The sequence below is a fragment of the Acanthisitta chloris genome, unplaced genomic scaffold, assembly GCF_000695815.1.
Source record: "Acanthisitta chloris isolate BGI_N310 unplaced genomic scaffold, ASM69581v1 scaffold4542, whole genome shotgun sequence".
In the NCBI taxonomy this organism is placed as follows: Eukaryota; Metazoa; Chordata; class Aves; order Passeriformes; family Acanthisittidae; genus Acanthisitta; species Acanthisitta chloris.
In genome coordinates this window covers 16,818-28,471 of record NW_008659770.1, presented here as the reverse complement: position 1 = coordinate 28,471, position 11,654 = coordinate 16,818, and the positions used below count along the sequence as shown (strand labels likewise).

Genomic DNA, 11,654 nt, shown 5'->3' with positions numbered 1-11,654 from the left:
GCAGGAAAAGGGAAGCTTGCATTTTCCTCAACAGCCAGGCTGGGCTTCTGATCTCACACGATCATGGAATGGTTTGAGTTGGAAGGGACCTCAAACATCACCTCATTCCAATCCCCTGCCACAGGCAGGGACACCTTCCACTACATTTCTGTGGCACTTTTAACCCAACTTGGACAACCTCAAGGTGTTGGAAGCTCCTGCTGACTCCAATATCCCTTTCCCAGAAGCAGGACACTTACCAGTCAGGTTTCCTGGGAGCTAAGTTTGCCAGATCCTAGAGAGGAAGAGGAGACACCCAGTGAGAGCTCCACGCAAGGTTCAAACCTGGATACAGGGATGCACCTGGCATGGAGCAGCTCTGAGTTTACTTACCACCTCATCGATGATGGGCTCAGGTTTGGCAGCTTCCAACTGGTCCTTCACCGTGTCTTCCACTAGATGGGGAAACAGGATCAGCATCAGGATACCGAGGGAACACAAGAGAATCCCACCAGAGCTCTGGGCTTGGCTCCCAAAAGCTTTAATCAAACCCATTTCAACATCTTTGGTGCACACAAGTGAGTACATGTGGGTAGACACATCCCTGCACCGCCCAAACCCTTCCAGAGACTCCCCAAAATCATCTGGAAATGATGCAAACACCACAAACAGCAACAGCAGCAACAAGCCTGCTGTGTTTGAGGCCTCTTTTCGCAACACTCACAGGGATCAGCTGCTCAGGTGTGGAATTTGCCTCACTGACTCAGTTCCAAGGCCTGAGACAGCTTGGAGGACACAAGCTCCAGCCCAGACTTTGTGTAAAGGTCTATGGATATTGGGAATGATGGCAAAGCACATGGAGTTGAGCCTCACCCTCCAACTCCAGTGGAAGGAAGGAGTGCAGTACCAGGGAGCACAGCCTTGAGGGGTGAATCCTGCTCCAGCAGGTGCATTTCATAGAATCACAGGATCACTGATGCTGTAAAAGGTCTCTGAGATCATGAAGTCCCACCTTTCCCCCAGCACTGCTAAGGCCACCACTAACCATGTCCCCAAGTGCCACATCCACATGGATGTTAAATCCCTCCAGGGATAATGACCACCCCTGCCCCGGGCAGCCTGTGCCAGGGCTGGACAGCCCTTTCCAGGAGGAATATTCCCAATATCCAACCTAAACCTCCCCTGATGTAACTTGAGGCTGTTTCCTCTTGTCCTGTCCCTTGTTCCCTGGGAGCAGAGCCTGAACCCCACCTGGCTGCACCTCCTGTCAGGCAGTTAGAGAGAGCCAGAAGGTCCTTCCTGAGCCTCCTTTTCCCCAGGCTGAGCTCCCTCAGCCACTCCTGCTGCTCCAGCCCCTTCCCCAGCTCCATTCCCTTCCCTGGACATGCTCCAGCCCGTCAGGACACACTCCAACCCCTCAGTGACTTCGTTGTTGCAAGTCAAGGGAGGTTTTAAACCTTCCCGAGAGGATAAGGAAAGCACAGAGCCAGCATTCCCACCCTCCCAATCTCTTCTGTGCTCCCTTTTGATTTAGGGCATTTTAAAAGAGATTTTTTCCAGGAGGATTCCATGTTTCAAGATCAAAGGAAGTCCTACCCTTCACCTCCCCCTGAGGAGCTGTGTGGAGGTTCAGTGCTAGGAAACACCAGACTGAAGGCTCTGAGTTTATAACTAGTATTTGATTAAAGTGAAATCTAACAAAACCCAACTACAATCTCCTTGAGGATCTTGCAGTAAGGCTCCTCCGAGCATGAACCCTCAGGTTTGGGGCTGGACTCAGCACACACCCAACTTGTGCAATGCCCCACAGGCCAGAAGGTGATGAAGCAATGGAGACACTCCAACACCCATCAGGGCTCCAGTGGCCTAAACACGTCACACCAGGATACACCCCAGTGGCTTTTCCACCTTGGGTTGGAGAAGAGCTTTCCCAGCCCTTTCACCTCCCACACTCCTGTGAGGACCCACCTGATGCTGGTTTGGCTGGGGGCAGCTTCCTCTTCTTCAGCTCCTCATCTTCAGGCTCATAGTTGCGCAGTTTGATCTCCCTGAGGAGGAAAAGGACAAGCACAGAGCAGTGAGACACATCTGTGCCATCCCAGACCATGGGCACTCAGGGATGGGAGGGATGTTGGTATCAGCAGCCACAGAGCCAGCTAAAGTCACAGAATCATGTAATAATTTGGGTTGGAAAAGCCTCTAAAATCATCTAATCCAGCGCTGCCAAGGCCACCACTAACCATGTCCCAAAGTGCCACATCCACCCAGGGATGATGACTCTACCCCTGCCATGGGCACTCTGTGCCAGGGCTGGACAGCCCTTTCCAGGAGGGATTGTCCCAATATCCAACCTGAATCTTCCCTAGTGCAACTTGAGGCTGTTTCCTCTTGTCCTGTCCCTTGTTCCCTGGGAGAAGAGATCAACTCACACCTGGCTCTGAAAGTGATTCCAACTCCCTTTTAGGTTTCAACCCAGCTATAGACTCAGGGTGGAAACCACAGAGGAGATCCACAATCAAAAAGAATAAAATGATCCCAGGATGGTACAGGGGGAAACACAGAGTACTTAGGGTACAAGGGAGTTACCCAAGCACCAGAGATGCTCAAGGAAGTGCTACAAACAGGGGTGAAAATCCGGGGAGCAGGACTCCATCCCACCTCCAGCTGTTTCCACATGCCTACAGAAAACTCTGGATGCACATGGATCTATAGAACACAACAGCCCACAGAGTTAGTTAAGGAGATTAAACTCACTGAACACTGGTTTAATCAGGATAAAAGGTCCAAGAGAGCTGAGAAGGAGGTCAGCAGGCAGGTGGCCACATTTCTCTGGGAAGCACCAAAAGAGCCAACCTTGGAGGTAACTACAGCACAGGAGGAAGGTCCAACCCTTCCCACACCATCCGATCTCCTCTCCAGCTGATGAATCTATTTGCCAAGATGCCAACCCACACCATGGCTGGTACCGTGGAGGTGGTGGGAGCACCTGGATGGAGTTCAGCAAGACCTAAGTGAGATATATCATAGAGTAATAGAATGGAATGGACCCTAAGGATCATCTCATTCCAACCCCTGCCATGGGCAGGGACACCTTCCACTAGTCCAGCTTGCTCCAAGCCCTGTCCAGCCTGGCCTGGAACACCTCTAGGAGAAGCTACAGCTTCTCTGAACACTCTTGAGGCAGCCACAGCTTTTCTGGACAAACTGTGCTAGTGCCTCACCACCCTCACAGGAAAGAATTCTTTCCCAATATGCCATCTAAATCCAACCAGCAAAATGGAAACCAAGCCCAGACAGATTAGGGAATTAAGGAAACACAGGAGGGATCAGCATGAAGCTGCAATACCTCCCCCAGGCCAAAAACACCTTCATCCCAGGATGTCCAACTCCTGTACATAGATCCCACATTTGAAGAGGAACACACTCCAGAGGTCTGGTTTCTGCTACAAGAAGAGGGACTGTAAGGCTGTGCCTAGATGATCTTCCATGCCTGGCACCAACACTTTCAGGTCCTTATTAGATGTGTGGAAGCACCAGGAGTAAACAAACCAGAACTGATCCTTTTAATTAACTGTGCAAGGCAGGAGCAGCTCCTGCACCTGCCTCTGGGAATTCTCAGTGCCCAGAGCTCCCCACATCCACCTCCTCAGGGGCTCAGGGATTTCACCACACAGTGCCACACTCTGCAGGAGACTTGTCTCCTCCCTATAATCCCAGAATGGTTTGGGTTGGGATGAACCTTAAGTGTCATCTCATTCCAACCCCCTGCCATGGGCAGGGATGCATTCCACTAAACCAGGTTGCTCCAAGACTCATCAAACCTGGCCTGGAACTCTTCCAGGGATGGGGCAGACACAGCTTCTCTGGGAAACCTGTGTCAGTGCCTCAACACCCTCACAGCCAACAATTCCTTCCCAATATCCCATCTATCCCTGCCCTCTGGCAGTGGGAAGCCATTCCCACTTGTACTGTCCCTATGGGTCCTTGTCCCAAGTCCCTCTGCAGCTCTCCTGGAGCCCCTTTAGGCACTGGAAGGGGCTCTAAGGGCCCCCTGGAGCCTCCTCTTCTCCAGGCTGCACAATCCCACCTCTCCCAGCCTGGTTCCATGGCCGAGGTGCTCCAGCCCTCAGAGCATCTCCATGGACTCACTCCAACACATCTACATCCTTCTTGTGCTAAGGATCCCAGAGCTGGAAGCAGTGCTCCAGGTGGGATCTCCATACATATGGAAGACAGAGATGAGGAGTTGGGCAGTGCTACCCCATGCCACTTGAAGGGCTAAAAAAAACCCCACTCTATTTCAAAATTGTTCATTTCCAGAAGAGGATTAAACCAAGTCCAGTTCCCAAAGGCTCCTCTAGTGCCATATTCCAGGGAGGCATCCCAATGCACTTTACACACCATGAATTATCCCAGTTTCCAAGAAAATAAACGCAAACCACCACAGAGCTCACAACAGGCTCTGTAGCAGAACCCACAGGTAGAAGCCAGGTTAGGGATTGCAGCTCCTGGGGGTGGAGGAGACATCCTGTTCGGAAGGATGGAGCAGCTGGACAAGAGCTGGGATTGAGACATTGGGCTTGAGGTGGGATCAAGCTCCTGCATGGCCACTGGAAGATTTTATCAACATCTCCTCATAAGTGATGGATATGCCCAAATCCAGAAGATGTCCTGCTCCTTGAGGACCTTGTTCCATATTTCTCAGCCAAAACAAGCCAGGAATACCAGGGATGGAGGGGGTTACAGCTGGGTACAGTCTGCACAAGCATTTGAGTGGCTGCAGCATTCCAGAGGGAAGAGATGGACACAGTACTCAGAGCATCACCTAAAAGATTGTCAGGGGTGGCACATTCCCTGGTTTGGGTTGGGAATGCCTCAAATTCACTCTTCACTCCAGCCTGGAGCTCCTGGCTGGGGGATAGCAGCTGGTTTGAGAGGAGGAGGGTTGAGAATGGCATGTGGGGTATGTGCAGAATGCAAAGAGCTCTCTGGACACAGAACAGGCCACTCAGAGCTTGAGTGGTTTTTTGCTTTAGTCCTTCAGCCCCAAAGGCTTTTTGGAGCAAACACTGTTTCAATGGATTTTTCCAAGCTTTTTGGTGTGCTGAAGTCCTTGAGTCAGGAGCAGCAGAAATGAGTTCACCAAGAAACCCCGTAACAATGATTTCTTTTGGGTGTCAGAGACTCCTTGTTCCTGTAGTTACTCCCAAAACAATCACTTGGAACTGCTTCAAGAGCAGCTTTCTATTTTTAATTCCCTGAGGACAAGGCTTTCACCTCCAGAGCACCAGGAAAATTGCACTGAGATCACAAAATCCCATCTCATTCCAACTCCCTGCCATGGGCAGGGACACCTTCCACTAGACCAGGTCCAAGCCCTGTTCAACCTGGCCTTGAATACTTCCAGGGATGGGGCAGCCATAGCTTCTCTGGGAAACCTGTGTCAGTGCCTCAAGACCCTCACAGCCAACAATTCCTTCCCAATATCCCATCTATCCCTGCCCTCAGGCAGTGGGAAGCCATTCCCCATTGTCCTGTCCCTCTAGACCCTTGTCCCAAGTCCCTCTGCAGCTCTCTTGGAGCCCCTGGCACTGGAAGGGGCTCTGAGGTCTCCCTGGAGCCCTCTCTTCTCCAGGCTGAACACTCAGTTCTCCAAGCCTGGCTTCAGAGCAGAGATGCTCGAGCCCTCAGAGCATCTTTATGGTCTCCTCTGGTCTCACTCCAGCAGTTCCACATCCTTCCTGTGTTGAAGATTCCAGCTACCTCCATTCCTCGCTTCCTCTCCCAAGGCAGAAAAGGAGCAAGGAAGAAGCAGACAGCTGTGAGCACTCACCTGAGGAACAACCTCTGGGAGAACATTCCTCCTACTCAAGTATCTGAGCATGTAACAGCATATCCTTCTCCTGGAGCAGCTGCCAGAAAGCACTCAAGGAATGCCAAAAAACCCACCAAGAGCCCCCAAAACTTGCCAAGGTAACTGTTTTCCCAGAATATGCTTCTTGGGGGAGCAAGCACAGGGAGAGACATACCCCCAGGTGCTGCAGCAGGGCTGCAAGAGAAGATTTTCAAATCCAAGCAGTTGCCAGAAGGCTGTGTGGCCTCTCATGGTGTTTTCCCAGGCACCTGAGCACTTTCCAAGTGGATATTTTGAGGTCCTGTGGTCATCCAGGTGCTACCAAGGTGCCTTCAGGGCTTCTTTTGGGGTTGAACCTCAAGGCTGGCAGATGGTTTTTGACCCACCACACCGTGAAGAAGCTGGAGGAACCCCAGAAGTGTATGGACAAGGTATGTTCTGGTGACAACATGGGTGCTGCAGGCATGGCCAGGGTGGCAATTTATGATCTTAGAGCTCTCTTCCAACCTTGATGATTCTATGACAAGGAATTTCAACATCAATAAACACAACTGGGACAAACCCCACATCCATGTGCAGTGCAGGACCCAGGCTGGAGACACAGCACATGGAGATGAATGGTGTACAACCCTGACCCTGCCTGGAGTACCCATGTTGTCACCAGAACATACTTTATTCTCTTATGGGGTTCCTCCAGCTTTTCATGCTGTGTTGGGTCAAAAACCATCTCCAGCCCTGAGGTTCAAGGCCAAAAGAAGCCCTGAAGGCACCTTGGTAGCAACTGAATGACCACAGGACCTCAAAATGACATCAAGTACAGCTCTGCTGCAATAACCATGTTCAGACCCAATGTCTCACACAAACTGCTCCAGGTAAGCTCAGGGTTACATAAAGCCTTGTCCCCCCACCAGACCAAGAGCTCTCCCACAGGCAGAGCAGATGACGTTCTAAGCACCCAAAAAGCAACAGCCAACATACCATGGGCCAGATGAGCTCCCAGCAACTGGAAAATTTTGAGTGGATCACGGGGAAGATGCTGGGAACTCATAGCCAAGGGTTGGATTGGAAGGACCAGGGTTTCACCTTCGACTGCACCTCCTGCTGCCAGTGAATGGGGGGAGGGACATCCAGGCTGTCCATGGGAAAGCCATGATCATATACAGCCACTCTTAGGAGGGTGCAGCCATGTTTTGAACCAGCTGAAACTCCATGGGGCACTCCCTGTGGAAGCATATCATCTCTCCAGAGACCAGCACAGCTCTAACCAGAGGGAAAGTGCACAGCATCCTCCCAGCTCTGGAGGGGATGAGGACTCTGCACTACCTCAAAGCACCTTCGGGATGGAGCCAGGTCCTGAATGTCCTCAGCCAGTATTGCAGTGGTTACTATCCAGGTGGATTTAGCCACCTAAATCCCAGTTCTTCCCTCTCCAGCGCTGTGACACCTCAGCCCTGCCTGTGTCTACCATGGGCTGAGCACATCCCCAAGGGAAGGGATACACTCTGGCTCCCTGGAGATGTGGGATGGAGCCTAATCCACCGATGATCCTTCAGGACAAGCAATGAGTGGCAAGAGCTCCACAGAGCTGTCAATCAAACATGCCACATGCCAAGCTCAGCCTGCTCTGCTCTTTCCCGTATTTGTTCCTAATCCTTTTTAACTCTTTTGTTTTAAAACATTAAGCTTTCCCCAATCCAGGATGTAAATTAGCACATCCACACCACGGTCACACTCCCTCCTGCCCGGGCTCTACTGCCAAGCGCAGCCCAACCCCGAGCAAATCACTGATGTGTTTCTTTTTCGTGCAGAGATTTAAAAAAAAAAGTGGTTTTGACCTGCCCAGTGACATTCCTGGGAGTGAGATCGTTTCCCAAGCCCTTCCTCCACCAGCTCCTCCCTGAAATTCACCTCAGCATGACTAAGTGTCAACCCCCAACAGCTGATTAACAGCAGCTCAGAGCAGCTTAATTCCTCGTTAAACTGAAGAGCTGAGGATTATTTTGGCTCCACTCCCTCTCCAAACCTTTCCTTGGATTTTTAGTGCCACTTTTAACATCTCCGAGGAGCTTTGCTTGCACAACAGCCCAACTCTGCTCCCTGCAGGGTGGCTGTGCCAGTGCCTATCTAGCTCTGGAGCCGCACAGCTTCCCGAATCCCAAACCCACTGCTTTTCCCTGTGGGAACAAGGAGGAAGGGCTAAAGTCTACCCACACCCTGTTCCTTGCACAGGCAGATCCTCAACTGCATTTCCTGCTCAGTGTGTTAGACACAACTGGTTAAAAAAAAAAAAGCCAAAGTTACACCAGCCCTCACAATTCCAGATAAAAACTCCCCTGAGAACTCAGATCTGAGATAGGCTGAGCCCAAACTCCTGTGAGAGGATCAAGGGGGAGCACAAAGGGCTTTGTCAGACTCGTTGCTGCTTTGGTGGTTTGCAAAGTGAAAGGAAAACAAGGAACAAAAAGACACCCAAAGAGGGGGAGGAGGAGGGGGAGGAGGTGTGAGGGATCAGCAACTAAACAGGAAACTGCCAAAACGCTTCAACACATGGGGCAGGGAGGAGATGTTTGTGAGGGCAGAGCCAAGAGGTTCTGTGCTTCCTTCTGGAACTGTGAGGGTGGAACAGAGAGGCTGTGGCTATCCCGGCCCTGGAAGTGTTCCAGGCCAGGTTGGATGGGGCTTGGAGCAACCTGGGCTAGTGGAAGGTGTCCTTGCTCATGGCAGGGGGTGGAATGCGATATCCTTAAGGTCCCTTCCAACTCAAACCATCCTGGGATTATATACAGGGTGTAATGGATGGTGTAAGGGTGGGATGGAGCTGCAGAGATGGAGGAGGAACCAGCCTGAAGTGAAAGCCTTGGGCTCTGTTCATAGTATCATAGTATGTTAAGGCATTGGAATGGACCTTAGAGATCAGCTAGTCCCAACCCCCTGCCTTGGCCTCCCTGGGCAACCTGTGCCAGTGTCTCACCACCTTCACAGGAAAAAACTTCTTAATATCCAATCTAATTTTCCTTCTTTCAATTTATCCCCATTACTCCTTGTCCTATCACTACAGTTCCTAACCAAGAGTCCCTCTCCAGCTTCCCTGGAGCCCCTTCAGATCCTGGAAGGTTGCTATGACACCCCCACAAAACCTTCTCTTCTCCAGGCTGAACAGCCCCAACTTTCTCAGCCTGTCTTTGTAGGGAAGGTGCTCCAGTCCTCTTATCAGCTTTGTGTCCCTCCTCTCTACTTGCTCCAACAGCTCCGTGTTCTTCTGTTGGGGACACCAGAACTGTGTGCAGTACATGTTAGTACATATTCACTCTTCCAGGCCACAGGATTCTTTCTTGAACCCCCACATTTCCCCTCCCATTAGAATCATAGAATCATCAAGGTTGGAAGAGGCCTTTAAGATCAACAAGTCCAACCACCCCCACGATGTGCTTTTGGTGGTTTTCGGCTTGAGAAAGCAGCACAGCTACTGAGGCACTTGCGTAGGTGCAGGTGGTTTGCAGGGGAGGCAGATTTCAGGTACCAGGACCCTTCATTTCCCAAATCCAGCATAAAATCCAGTGGATTATCTCAGTTTGCACTAGGGAATTAGTGCCCAGCAGTTCCCTTTCTCCAAGGGGTGAGAGAATGCAGTCACATTGTTAGGAAATCAGAATATAGAATGAAATCAGGTCATAATCTCTTCTAGATCTGGTTAAAAATACATCCAATAAAAGGATGAAAGGGGAAGAAAAGACATTCAACAAGTAAAGGAAAAGCTAACAGTCATCTGGGTTAAATTTGGGATTCAAATATTTCCTGCAGAGCAGATCTTGCCTTAATTTGCCTTGCAAAGTTATGTTTGGATCCTGACAAAACATGCCATGGTTGGACAGGTGGACAAAGACGAAAATCCACCTAGAAAGCAAAGTTTTCACCCCAAAAGCTTCTTCTCCAAAGGCTTCCATGTATTTGAGGAGAAGTCTTGTGCTCACACCTGTGGGGAGAGTTTCATCCATCAGGACAAAGCTGGTTGGAGATGGAATTTCCCAGTCAACATGTACTCAACACCTTTGCTCTCTACATGTAGCCTAGGTGGAGTTTCAAGGGCATCACCCACAAGCAGGGGAAGAGGTGATGGGGAAGGCAGGCAAAGGCTTTTAGCTGAATCTCCCACTGGATGAAGAAAAACTTATGGAAGAAGTGACTTCCCAACTTGCCCCCAGTGATGTTTACACCTGGTGCAAAAGCACAGCACTTCTGAGTCCCTCCAGGCTGCCTAGCAGTGGTTAAAAAGCAGCAGTGCTCAGTTTAAAAATCAGTTGGAGTCCAAAAACCAGAGTTTTTCCAGATTTAGAGGATCAAATCAGAATTCCAGTGTGGGAGCAGCAGTGAGTGCATCACTACCGCAGTGATGGCACACACAACCCAGGCCTGATGCTCCTTGTCAACAGGAGATCACAGGTTGCAGCAGCTCCTGGATCAGGTGGCAGAGCCTGAAATCAAGAGCTGTTTATGCATTATTCATCATCATTTCCAAGCTCTAAGCTCCTGTTTCAGCCTCAGCCCAGACCTCATGTGCCTCTTCCGGCACGAAACCCAACCACAGAAAGTTCCCTCTCAGTGCTGGTTCTCATGAGACACTTTCAGCCCCAAATCCATGCAGGACATCTACACAAGGGATCTATTTCCACATGGAGTTATTCCAAAGAAGCAGCAAGGATTTTTCTCTAGTTTCTCAGCACAAACCCAAGCACAGAAAGTTCCCTCTCAGTGCTGCTTCTCATGAGGCACTTTCAGCCCCAAATCCATGCAGGTTGGTCTCCACCAGTGATCTATTTTCCACAGGGAGTTATTCCCAAGAAGCAGTGAGGACTTTGCTCTAGTTTCTCAGCAAAGCAGTTGTTCATTTAGAGCCTCTCTGCTGCTCACCTCCCACAGAGGAGGTTTTAGTGACAAAGCACTGAGGAAAGGTCATGTCCTCCATCTTCAACCCCCAATTTTCCGCCCCCCCCGTAAGCTCCAAAAAAGACCTGATGGTGGTTTTAGTGGTAGGAAACCAAGAACACAGTCAGCTGCTCCTGTCAGAAGTGACATTGTGCCTCAGTGAGGTTTGTGCTCACATTTTCCAGTGACAAGAGAGAACAATAGTAGGTCACACTTAAACAGCCATAAGTTCCCTCAGGGCCTAATCAAAGAATCCACACTTAATCCATGTGCAGGGGACAGGGATGCAGAAATGGATGGAGAATTCAGGGAAGCTTAAATGCTTCCAACACCTCTGATCGAACCAGAAATGCTGTGACTCAGTCTCAGGTTTTCCTTCTTTATTCACAGAATCTTCAAGGTTAGAATTGCAGGTTGGAGAAGTCCTCCAAGATCATCAAATCCAATCATTCCCATCTAAGATTATTTGCACCATGAGATCAAATTTATGTTAAAAATTAAATTGCATACAAGCCAAGAGAAGATCCTCATTAGCAAACATGAAAGCAGTGCTGGAATGACACATCACAGAGGGAAAAGTGGGAAAAACTAAATAATTACTTGTGCTTGATGGGCTCCTCTTCATCTTGCCTGGGCAGCTTGGGCTCACGTTCACTGCTGTCCTTATTCTGCAAAACAGAGGTTGATCTGTCAGACTTTGGCCTCTCTGGAAACGAAGGAGAGCAAACAGCAGCCCTCAAACACCTCCTGGATTGGGGTATTATATTATTGCATTGGATGAAGAGAATTATAGGAAGATAATAGAGATAATAAAGGTTTAGGACATGAACAAGGCCAAAATCACCTGCAAAAAAACCCAGGAGATACATCAACAGGCTTCACCCAGGTGCCTTTTGTC

General features: G+C 49.9%; 1 protein-coding gene across 1 annotated transcript in view; it reads right to left on the bottom strand.

Annotated features, from left to right (window-relative positions):
* CCDC12 (coiled-coil domain containing 12) overlaps positions 1-11,424 on the bottom strand; it is a gene marked incomplete at its 5' end in the record, with an annotated part of 12,042 nt that extends 618 nt beyond the window's left edge. The window contains 4 exons of the mRNA XM_009069509.1: positions 240-274; positions 373-434; positions 1,948-2,027; positions 11,357-11,424. Of these exons, the coding sequence (XP_009067757.1) occupies positions 240-274; positions 373-434; positions 1,948-2,027; positions 11,357-11,424 (245 nt within the window). The remainder of the gene's footprint in view (positions 1-239; positions 275-372; positions 435-1,947; positions 2,028-11,356) is intronic.
* Between the last annotated feature and the right edge of the window lie 230 nt (positions 11,425-11,654).